The sequence below is a fragment of the Cnephaeus nilssonii genome (assembly GCF_951640355.1).
Source record: "Cnephaeus nilssonii genome assembly, chromosome: 3".
NCBI classification, from domain to species: domain Eukaryota; kingdom Metazoa; phylum Chordata; class Mammalia; order Chiroptera; family Vespertilionidae; genus Cnephaeus; species Cnephaeus nilssonii.
In genome coordinates this window covers 44,067,102-44,079,179 of record NC_137074.1, presented here as the reverse complement: position 1 = coordinate 44,079,179, position 12,078 = coordinate 44,067,102, and the positions used below count along the sequence as shown (strand labels likewise).

The following is a 12,078-nucleotide window of genomic DNA, read 5'->3' as shown; positions in this document are numbered from 1 at the left end:
AATTTAATGCCTGTGTTAATTGCCAATCTCTCCTTACCTGGGTATTGGGGAAAACAATGGTTGGTTTGTCTATACAAAGTTAAGAGACTCGGTCTTTGTTTAGCCATATTTTTTACCTTTATGAAATGAAAAGAATTATTTTCTCATAAGGAAATGGACATATCTTATGGGATTTTAGGAGATTCTAGTTTCACTTTTTCCTGTGTTTAGTAATACAGCATATTTTTGTTCTATTTTGTCTCTATTTTCATTTTGCTTTTGCTTAGGGACACTTGTTAAGTGGCTGTTGGGAAGACAGCCCACACACATGAGCTTGGAGGAAGTAGGCAATAATTATGACTACATTTCTGCTTAGAACCTTCTTTATTCAGGAAGATCCTTCTGACACTTTTATTAACAAGCAAATATAAGTTTGGCAAGAGCACCTCTGAAAGTCACAGTTACAGTTGTTTTTGTGAGGTCAAAGAAGGCAGAGAACATAATGGTGGTGGCTTAGTATCAGAACAATGATAAGTTGCCAGCCTTATGCCTTTCATCAAACATAACCATCGTCCCCTTTGCTTCTGTTTTCTGAAGAAGGAAGAGAATTGGAATTCAAGACTTGATATTAATCTAGACCACATGTAGTAGCACTTGCCTTGGTAGCAGACAAAGCCCCTACCCGTACTCAAACTTGGACAAAATGGTGGCTATGTTCTCTCTGCCAATCCTTCTCATCCCTGACCTTCATCTAGATCTTGAAGTGTCTGATTCTCCCTGGGCAAAGGTGGACCACTGGACTGACAGCAGCAGGCATGCTAGGCTGCACCACATTGGGTGCTTTCCCGGCATGGAATGATTCTCCTGAGGCAGACTCCACTGAGGCTGCATCCATTAAGGTGTAGCGAAGGTCATGGTGTGCCCGGTTCACTGGCAGGGGTAGCGGTGGAGCTGCCACCAGCAGGGGTCCCAATACCATAGGAGCTGCGGGCAGGTTATCTGGAGAAGGTGAAGCCACAGGGCTGTTGTCTGGTTGAAGCTGTAGTAACACAGGCAGGAGAGAGAACCATTTCCATGGGTTAGCTATCTTTCTCCTCCCAGACAAGGCCACCCATGCTTTTGGGTGGAACCCCACCCAATTTTTTCTCAGCAATAATTTCTATTTACATGGAATATGACAGAAAAGAACTACCTAGGTGCAAAGGATTATCATAAGAGATGCAGAGAAGAGTAATTGGCATATGGTAGCCCCTTCTCACCAATTGTCTTGGGAATTGTGGACTTAGACATGTCCCATGAGCAAAAGCACCCCACCTGATGGCTAACCTTCACCAGCAGTGTTGCCCTCTTTGTCATCTACACCTGCAGCCACTGGGAGCTGCTGGGAAGATCTAGCCACCTGGTCTCTGCAACTCAGAAAACCTCTCCCACCCCACAAATAAAAAGTGGCCTTGTCAAATGCCTACTAGGATGGTTCTACCCTGTAGGTACCAGTTCTTGGGCTGGGAAGGAATGGATGAAATACCCTTCCATTTGGTGATGGTTCCACATACCCCAGTGCTATTTATCATTGTGGGTCAGGGCAGCAAATTCACTGTAATTACTAACACACTACATAAATGCCAAGGGGTCATGAGGGCAAGTGTATCCATGACTCCCTTACCTGTGTTGGGAACACTGTACAGGTCACTGAAACTTCTTCCTGACCATCCTTCTCAGTGAGTGACCCCTTACAGAAGCCATATTGCTGCCACAGAAAGACAGGAGTTATTAGAACTGGTTCAATAAGTAAATTTCTCCCCCAGTTTCATTGATACTCCAACATGTCAAAGGAAAGAAAACAAATCCTTGAATTCTTAATTTCTCTCTTTTTTAAAAAAACACACACAGTTTTCTAAAGTTTATAGTTTCTGCTTACATAAGATATCCTATCTAATAAAAGGGTAATATGCAAATTGACCATCACTACAACACACAAGATGGCCGCCCCATGTGGTCAAAGATGGCCATCCCCATGTGGATACAAGATGGCCACCACAAAATGGCCAGCAAGGGAGGGCAGTTGGGGGTGACCAGGTCTTCAGGGGAGGGCAGAGGGACCAGGCCTGAAGGGGAGGGCCATTGGGGGAGACCACGCCTACAGGAGAGGGCAGTTTGGGGGGTACCAGGTCTGCAGGAGAGGGCAGTTGAGAGGACCAGGCCTGTAAGGGAAGGCAGTTTGGGGGACCAGGCCTGTAGGGGAGGGCAGTTGGGGGCAACCATGCCAAGCAGTGGAGGGCAGTTAGGGGTAACCAGGCCTGCAGGGGAGGGCAGTTAGGGTAACCAGGCTTGCAGGGGAGTAAGGGGTGACCGGGCCAGCAGGGGAGGGCAGTTGGGGGTGACCAGGCCTGCAGGGGAAGACAGTTAGGGGCAACAAGTCCAGCAGGGGAGGGCAGTTAGGGGTGACCAGGCTGGCTGGGAGGGGGGCAGTTAGGGGCAATCGGGCCGACAGGGTAGCAGTTAGGCATCAATCAGGCTGGCAGGGAAGTGGTTAGGGGGTGATCAAGCTGGCAGGCAGAAGCAGTTAGGGGCAATCAGGCCAGGCAGGCAGGCGAGCAATTGGGAGCCAGCAGTCCTGGATTGTGAGAGGGATGTCCGACTGCATGTTTAGGCCCGATTTCCCCTGTGCAGTCAGACAGGGGAATCCCTCGAGGTGTCTCAGATTGGAGGTGTCTCAACCTCAAGGTGTCTCAGATTGGAGAGGGTGCTGGCTGGGCTGAGGGACACACACCTCCGCCCCTCCGTGCATGAATTTCATGCACCGGGCCTCTAGTATATCATATAATTCTATATAGAATGCGAAAAATACAGAAACACTTTGAGAGTGGGAGAAAACCCCCATAATCCCTCATATGGTACTAACTCAGGAGCATTTCCATTAACGTCCATGTATTTTTCTTATTTTAAAATACTGATTGAATATCATTTAAAAATTGGGATCATTGTAACTATAACATTTGATATTATGTGTTTTCACTTACTATAATATGAGAGCATTTTCTTACATCATTCATTATTTCTTGAAAACATAATTTTTAGTGTCTGTATAATTTTCTATTTACTGATGTGCCATTATTTTATTCAGTGACCCTCCCCTGTTAGACATTTCAGATCTTCTATGGGTCGTTATGTATCTATGGTAAATCATCTTTACAGATATATATTATGGAATGAATTTCTTTTAATTAATTAATGTATTTTTCAAACTTTATTTTTCAATTACAGTTTACATTCAATATTATTTTCGTATTAGTTTCATGTGTATATAGATATATTTCTGTCAAACATCTCTGATGTTCTCTTTAGGCTAAATTCCTAGAAGTGGACTTTATTGGCCCAATTGAAAGATTTAATATCAGGGGTATGTCTAGAAAAATCTACACTCCACAGTCCCAGCAATCAGACATGATTTGGCTTAGTTAGGAACAATCTCTGTCATTTTCCTAACACCAGGGACCTTCAGCAGGTGAAATGATGTGAAGACAGCTCTTAAAGGGAGGAGGTGACACCTCAGAAGAAGGCTGGCATGACCCAGCCCCACAGGGAGTGGGTATTTTGCACTGTGATCCCCTTTCCACAGCCCCGAGATTAGCTTCCTTAGCTTGCTCTAAGGATGCTCTGTTCTACAACCAGCTTTTCCATCCCCAGGGCCTGGCCCACTTACCTTTTCTGCCAGCAAGTTACATTTGGCTGGGTCTGTGACCTCTTGAGCAACACAGTCAGTGGCAGCCATTGCAAACTCCACATAGGTCGTATGTGTAAAAGGCTGATGAGAGAAATGAAAATGCTCATGAGATCACATGACTTGACATGAAAAAGGCAGGGAAAGAGAGGCTGGAGGGCCGTAGCAAGGGCCCTGTCAGTGCACACTCCCGGGAGCACTTTTCACACAGACCACAGTGAGTGGCCAGAAAAGATGGTTCCAATGGGTTGTAGAAGGTGGTTATTGTGGCTTCATGTTCTCCAATATTAAATACAGAGTTTGGGGGCAGGTCTCCTCTGAAAGAGGTTTAAGTATCCACTGCCCATCATTCAGGGCAGAGTGAGTTTTCAAATAAGAAGCAGGAACCCAGTGGCCAACCTTACACTGATCTGGGTGAGAACCCTGCCTCCCCCACCCCAGCCTTCCTCTTGGGCTGCACTTTGAGACCCGAGGTTCAGGTTATTCCAAAATAGAGCAGGAAAGTAAAGAAATCAATTGATTCCTCTTCCACCAACTGTAGAGAGCAGGATCAAATGAAAAAAAAAAAAGAAATGAAAGTATGCAAGATATTTATACTTTTCTTTTTTATAGTTCTTATGGAACATATAGACACAATAATAAAATTCCTGTTATTTGGTGTAGTCTGGGGGTGAGGGTATGCCACGAAGCACATATTCTGGTAATAGATTTCCAAATATGCCATGGCTGGTATCCAGAAAACCAGTTTTCTTAAATATTAGAATTCTATTGCATTCAAATGTGCTAAACTATCCACAGTATAATTAGATTTTGTCAGTGATTCAAAAGGCATTTTAGGATCCGGATCCCACCATTATACACCTATCTGTGTAAGTAGGTCCATGCCTTTATAAATATCAATTAGGAGGGTGCTACAGAGGGTCAGTGAGGATGGGTGATAAAGTTGGGAGACCCATGAATTTCTGGTGGGTGCTTCTGAACAAAGTGAGAACTCCCACCCACTGAACCGAGAGCCACAGGGTTAACTAGAGCGGAGAAATGGGACTGGCAGCGTCTGGTTGTTTTATGTTGGACACTGAGATCCTGATGACACTCAGGGTCCTCATACCCTCCAGGACTCTTTTCCCCACCCCCCTCCTTGCCTTCCTGTTGCTGCCCCTGCACCTGCTCTGCCCCTCACCACGTGCATTCCCAAAGTGCCACCAAACTGCTCAATTTATCAAACAGTTTCAGTCTTACCACAAGTTTAGCCCGGGAAACTTCCACAAGCTGGAAATAGGAGCCATTAGTTTGAGTGTTGAAAGCCTTCAGAGCAGCCTCTACAGTGTGCACCACCTTGGTGTCATTAAGTGGGGCCAGCAGGGGGCAGTCTGGGCACACCTTTCGCACGTCCTCTGCCGAGTCTACACACAGAGAGAAGGATCAGGGAGGGTTGTCATTCTCCACAGCATTCACCCCAGCTTTGCTTATTTAGAAAGGGCTAAGACAGGATCCAAATGGCTTTAGGCGTTTTCTCTGCTTCTTTAAAAAAAAAATCTTTATTGTTGAAAGTATTACAGATGTCCCATTGACACCTCCCTCCCCCCTCTCCCCGCAAGGCCTTCACTGCACTATTGCCTGTGTCCATGGGTTATGCATATAAGAGCTATGGTTAATATTTTCCCATCCTCACCCTCACCCCCCCACACACACCCATCCACCTCCACCTTCCCTCTGAGATTTGACAGTCTGTTCCATGCTTTCTATGTCTCTGGACCTATTTTGTTCATCAGTTTTTGTTCATTAGATTCCACATATGAGTGACATCATGTGATCCTTGTCTTTCTCTGATGTCTTATTTCCCTTAGCATAATCTCTGCTTTTACTAAACCTTCAGGTGGCTCCGGCCATGCTGACATTTCTGCAGGAGCCCCTCACATCAAGGGGCAACTTTCACCTCCAACGAGAAGAGCTCCCTAAAACAGTTTTCCAAACCCAGAACCCAGGAAGTTTGGCTTCTCCTGTTCCTCATCAACAAAGTGGCTAGAACATTGAGAACAATGCAGGTTCCTTCTTCGCTCTCTCTACAAGGTCAAAGTAAGAAGAATCGTCTCTACCTGGACTGGAATCACATTTTGCGAACAACACAGTAAACAGGCCGCCCTGTTTCAGCACACGGAAATCACAGTCTCCTTCCACAGCCTAGAGAAATAAACCCACAGTGAGGGCCTAGGAGGAGGGCTGGCCTTTCACTTCTCACCCAGGGAGGGGTTGGTCCCTCAGGCATGGTTGTCAAAGGTGGGCCTCACAAAATCACCTTTTGGGGTGGGGGTGGGGCATATTGACACATTACACTCTCTGGTTGCAAGGAGGACTACAATAAGTAAGTTGAACTGTTGCAAAAATTAGCCCCAGGGAAGGAGGCTTCAAATGCAATTTTAGAAATTGCACACTGGCTAGCCATGAGGGCAGGCTGGGCAGCTGGATAAAGAGGCCTGATCTATGCAGAGCCATGGTGGAACTGGGTTGGGCCACTATCCGAAATCACCCGAAGAGGGCCACTCACGTGCTCCACCAGTGGCCGCACAGAGCAGTTGGCCACGGGGGTGGGGTCCAGTGCGTGGCAGGTGGTTTCCAGCGTGTCTAGTTCCATCTCAAACACCTCTCCCATGGGCCGCTGTGGAGACACAGATTGAAGAAGTGAGCAGTGTATTGCCCTGTTCCTGTTGATCAGGCCAAAGGGTGAGCCCCCATTGGGCTTGAACCCACCTCCTGTTGGAGAGGTGAGGGAAGTCATTCTTACTGTGTGCAACTCCACCCACCGCTGACCTGCCCGTGGGCGAAACCGCAACGGGGCTTCCTGGTCCCCCTCCTCTATTGGCTGGGCAGGTGCTTAAGGGTGTTTACCAGGAAGAAGGGGGCGTGGGCTTGGACAGGTGATGGAAGCACAGGCATCACTCTGAGCTCTGTTTGGAAGCTAAAAGTGAAAGCTGACACCTATTTAATTTTTAAAATTTCGCCCTTCAAGCAGTGCTTTTAAAAAGTCAGCTTTGGATTTTTCTCAGTGAAGCAGTAACGTAAGATGCTGTACGATGATATCTTACTGTCTCTACTTTTTCTCCATCCCTACTTTCCTTCCTTCCCCATTTCCTTTTCCTCCCTAAAGGGCAAGTCCTTGGCTTTTGTCTTGGGCTCGCAAATGACAGATGCAAAGTTGCTCCCCTCTATTGCCCCCTGCTGGTGGTGAGGGGGAAGAGGAGCCCCTCTGACAGAGGAGGCAGTGTGTAAGTCACTAGCATAAACCAGAAGGAGTTGTGGAGGAGGCAGTGATAGGAGAGCTATTAACTCGTTGGAATTGTTCTTGCCAGTTCACCTGTTTCTGTATCCTTTCTTCAAAGCCTGCAAAATCAAGAAAGTATGAATATGCCTTTTTTTTTATTATTATTCCACCCCAGTTCTTCTTGCCTCTTATTGCCTCTGTTCTCCCTTACTCGCTAGTCCCTGAAGCCTCAGAATCTCCTCTATGGGAGAAAGCTGTGTTTTATGATGTGCAGATGTGCCAAAGATACCTTCCTGAAAACATCCAGAGGTGCAGGCGGTAGGAGTCGCACACTTCTGGGTTTCTCAAGGAAAATGACTCCCAAGCTCTGCCTTTAGAGAAAACCACAATGTCTGTTCATTACCTTTTCCTCACAGATGCACGTTGTGTGCTATTCCCTCTGAATTGATCAGTTTCCTCTGTATATCAGTATGGTTGCAGAGCTCCTAGAATCCATCTGGGACAATCCTGATTTTAGATATTTTGTCCCATTAGGAGATCAGATGGTAGTCAGTTCATATATCTTGATGTTTACCTTATTTCCCTTTCTAGATTCTAAAACTCTTGTGGGCACTATGTCTTTTCTTACCTTTGTATTGGCTTGAACCATTAAAAAGCCAATATTTGGCCCTCGCCGGTTTGGCTCAGTGGATAGAGCATCAGCCTGCAGACCAAAGGGTCCTGGGTTTGATTCCAGTCAGGGGCACATACCTCGGTTGCAGGCTCCTCCCTGGCCTGGGCCCTAGTTGGGGTGTATGCAGGAGGCAACCAATTGATGTGTTTCTCTCACATCACTGTATCTCTCTGTCTTTCCCTCTCTCTTCCACTCTCCCTAAAAATCAATGGAAAAAATATCCTTGAGTGAGGATTAACAAAAAAAGCCAATATTTGATTGTTTTTAATATACAAAAATGGCAATTTCATATGGGTCAACCTAATATAGCACCTGACACTGGTTCTTGCCCACAGAAGGATTATACTCAACATTTGCTAAAAGAATTATTCCTCATCAGATAAACAATCTAATTTCAAAATAGTCAAGAGACAGATGCCTTTTCCCCACTTCTCCAGTTCTCTCAACTGATGCCCAAGACATGTTTTCTAGCTTGACCTTTATTGTCGCTGACTGCATTGGTTTCTTGTCCAGCATGTGCGGACGTAAATCTCCTTCATGCCAACACTTCTCTCTGGAATGTGGAATCTGGGAGGCAGCTTGTGCAGAGGAAGGAACACAGGTCTGGAATTGAATCCAAGACCAATGCTTACTAATTATATTCCCTTGAGGGGGGAGCCCTAATTTGTCAGATCCTTGGTTTCCTCTTGTGTAAGACAAGGACAATACCTACCACACAGGACTAGGGGTGAGGGGTGGGAGGAGTTAAGCAGATAATATATGTGAAAGGGCCTGCCATATAACAGGTAAGTTGTCAAATGCTAGTTTCATTCACTCTGACTTCATCCAGAAATAACTGAAGCAAAGAACGAAAAGTGATTTCCAGTCAGTGATAATTTGGCAACTAGAATTCAGTCTCTTGCACCCTGGGTTTTCTAGAAAGCCACTTTCTACCTTTGAACTTCAAATTATCCTTTTCTTCTCCTATAAATCTCCCCTACCCCCAACCCTTTCCTTGCCAAGAACCGTGACTGTAGAAGAGGATATGTCCTCTCTTGCCCTGCACCTGCCCCCTCCCTCCCTCTGGGGAAGAAATCAGAGTCTACCTCCTGTGCAGTTTCTTTTTTGCTGGGAGATGTGATCTGAGATACCCAGTTAAGCTCCACAAACAGGTTCTTTCAGCTCATACGCAGGAGATTCACTTACCCGAGGCCACACCTTCACTTTGTCAATCTGGTTCAAGGTGTGCTTGTAGCCCCGAAGAAGGTTCTTATTGAGGTAGTCCATGGCCACCATGGCTGCTTGCTCTGATTCTGGGTCATCACAGTTCAGTTCTCTATAACTCAGACCTAGGTTAGGCGGGAAAGCGTGGCAGCCCCAGAGCTGAGCAAGACAAAAGACCAGGATGAGGGACTTCATGGCTGCTCCAGAGAGGCCCTGGCAGGTGGACAGGTTCTGGAGGCTTCAGAAGAAACCCAGGTGCTCTCTGGGAAAGGTAGACCAGTGGAGGGGGCAAGGGCTTTATTTATCTGTTGAAGCCTCCCAGAGGAATTGCATAAGGACGTGGGATGATTTTTGTTGTGGTTCCAAGAAAATTCCTGCAAACATCAGCCCTGGAAAAACAAACAGGTTAGGACATTGCTGGCCCCAAGAAATCTGCCAAATCAATGCTTCTGGGGATGGGGCGGTGGTGGCATGGGAACATGGGAATGGCAGCAAAGAGAGGAGGCTGAGGGGATGTGGTGTGCATGGAGGTGAGGGGGGCTGGCACAGGCCTGGAGTGCTGTGGGTTTGGCAGCAGAGAGAGTGCCTTCTATTGTGATTTGAGCACACAAGGGGGTCTGTGAGGGGGGATGTGCAGCAACTTGATGAAATCCTCTAATGTTAGGGAGTGTTATCTCTTCTAGAGGGATCCTGCAGGGAGGACAAGGCCCACAGATGTAGCAAGGGTACATCTAGAGTGAGAAGGGGGAGCTATGGGAGATGCCAAAATGTTAGGTAAGAGCCTTGGAGGCAAGAAGGAAAAAAATGAAGATGTTTCTGCATAAAGTGGGGATTGGGCAGGAGGGAGAAGAGGGGAAAAGGGGATTCCCACAGCAGAACAGGGGAGAGCTAGGGCCAGCAGAGCAAGATGGAGTTCCATACTTCCTCATCCTCTTGTCTACTGACCTCATTGCCAGGGCCCTGTAGGTGACAGCACATACATCCCTGACCTGGGTCTCCTGGGTGGCTGGGTGTGATTGGCACCAGTGGCCCTGTGTGTCCTGCAGCCCAAGCCCCCACAAGTGCGTAAGTGCATCAGAGGGAGCCCTGGGATAACAGCCACTCACTTGGCAAAACTCTGGGTTTGAGTTCCCCACTGCAGGCTGAGACACTGCAGGGGCCTCCAAAATGTCCTTCGAAGCCTTAGCAGAGTTAAAGTCTTTCTGGGCCACAGTAAGCACAGGGCCACGCTGTTGGCTCCATTTTAAGGGGCCCTGGACAATCCCAGTTGTAACTTCCAAGGAGGTGAGAAGGATAGCAGGAGGCTTGGAAAATATCATGAGGACCTGGCGTGGTTTAGCCTGGAACAAGGAAGCCCTAACACGGAGACCAACGTGTTCTTCAAACAGTTAGAGGTCATCCTTGTGTGTGGGTGGATTTGTTCTGTTGTTTGCTATTGCTTCAGAGAACAAAACTTGGTTTTGGAAAAAGAGGGGGTCATCTACAGGGGACCTCACTAATATTGATTTGCTGTGGGAGGGAAGCAGACAAGGGGGGAATGTGATGGGGCATAGGAAGTAGCTAGAAGGACCAGTTTCACATTTACTCCCAGCTGCTCCTACACTAACACAGAATCTCAATGACAGAAGTTCAGAGATGTGGTCAGGACTCTGGGTTCTCTTTGAGAGGGAGATCCTGGCTCTTACAGACACAAAACCAGCTCTCAGAATGATCCTCAGAACCAGGGGTGACTTTCCATCAGCCTTTGCCCCATTTTCTGCAGGGTCTTAACTCGTGAGCAACTGTTTGTGGATACGATGCTTTTCTCTTTTTTTTCTTGTTTTAAAATATAAAATATGGCCATTAGTAAAAAATCTGAAAATCACCAAAATATATGCAGTGAGTGAATATTTCATGTCATAAGCTCAGGTATGTAAAATATAACTTTATTTTCCACCATACAATTGAGTTTCTGACACTGAGCTCTCTTGTGAAAATTTAATCGCTTCCATGTAACCTGTTCTCCCAGACACTTGGGTTGAAACCCAGTCCCAAGGATTGCTTGCCTCTTGTGCTTCTCTCCCCTCTGGGGTTCAAAGCAAGTCTGAAGTGGGGAGGGGGCAACTTATACAAATACCACTCTAGCCAAGGGCAGAGAAGGGTGTTCTCTTGCCTAGTTAAGCTGCAAAGGCCTTAGTCATCTGTCCTTAGTCACATCCACTTGGCATGTCCATCTGTCCTTAGTGCATCTGTCCTTGGTCACACCCCCCTGGCATGTCCACCCAAGAGTTCAGATCCTCTTGCCTCATCTAGTCCCTAGAAAAAAGTCCTTGTGCATCCCCAATCAGGAGTCCCCTTATCTCAGCTGTGGGACCCTTTCTAGACTACAGGCCTTCTCTCACCTACTAGTAAGTGCTACTCCCTCCTTAAACTTGGGAACATTTAGCTGCTGTGCCCACCTACGGCGTGAGGCATGTCATAAAGCTGCCTTCAAGCCCATCTGCCTAGACACCTCCTACAATCATGGCCTACCACTGCTCTGGTGCCACCTGCTACCCACGGAGCTTCTCCCTATGGTGTGATGTCTCCCTGTGCTATCTGTATGCCCCTTTACCTCCCCCATCCTGTGGTGAGGCCCCAGCCCCCTCTGCTCTGGGATTCCACACTGTTTTTGCGGTGGTTCTATTGCCATCCCAATCTGAGGGTGGGGAGAGGAAGTAAAGTCCTGTTTGATCATCCTTTCTGATGATTTATGTATTGTACTGGGATCATTTATTTTGGAATCTTTGCTCTTGGATCGCCCATGGGTGACAATTTCTAAAGTACTAGGTATTGTCCTCTTTTACTGATGCCAGGAAAACAAAAGCAATCTATAACTCACCTATAACCCTATCACCTATAAACAGAAAAACAAACTCATCCACAATCTCATCACCAGAGATAACCAGGATTTATGGTTTGAGTGTATTTCCATTTTTTCTTTTTCCTATGTGAGGGGTTATTTTAATGGAATTTAAATCATATTGCATTTACAACTTGGAATTCTCCTTTTTAATTTAATATTCTAATTGGGTTAGACTTGAAAAAATGCTTATAATGACTGTCTGTGATTGTACTGTGTGTATCATTATATATTTAACCATTCTCTTACTGTTGGACATTTAGTTTGTTCTTAAGCTATCAGTATCATATTCAAAAGCTTCAATGACATTTTTTTCCCCTTTGGGAATCTTTGGCTTTCTAGTTATATTTTCAGGATAGATT

General features: G+C 46.3%; 1 protein-coding gene across 1 annotated transcript; it reads right to left on the bottom strand.

The window, feature by feature from the left end:
* Positions 1-419: 419 nt before the first annotated feature.
* On the bottom strand, positions 420-9,092 carry AHSG (alpha 2-HS glycoprotein). Its single transcript, XM_079766610.1, has 7 exons — positions 8,818-9,092; positions 6,246-6,356; positions 5,797-5,881; positions 4,940-5,103; positions 3,683-3,784; positions 1,643-1,726; positions 420-1,018 (listed from the first exon to the last, which is right to left on the bottom strand). Exons 1-7 carry the CDS (start codon positions 9,028-9,030, stop codon positions 731-733), a joined length of 1,047 nt encoding a protein of 348 aa, XP_079622736.1. The 5' UTR covers positions 9,031-9,092; the 3' UTR covers positions 420-730.
* Between the last annotated feature and the right edge of the window lie 2,986 nt (positions 9,093-12,078).

Coding starts and splice junctions, on each gene's coding strand:
- AHSG (XM_079766610.1), bottom strand. CDS start 9,030: ATGAAGTCCCTCATCCTGGTCTTTTGTCTTGCTCAGCTCTGGGGCTGC. Junction 6,357..8,817: donor AAGTGAAGGTGTGGCCTCGG/GTAAGTGAATCT, acceptor GTGTCTCCACAG/CGGCCCATGGGAGAGGTGTT. Junction 1,019..1,642: donor GTACAGTGTTCCCAACACAG/GTAAGGGAGTCA, acceptor GTGTTACTACAG/CTTCAACCAGACAACAGCCC.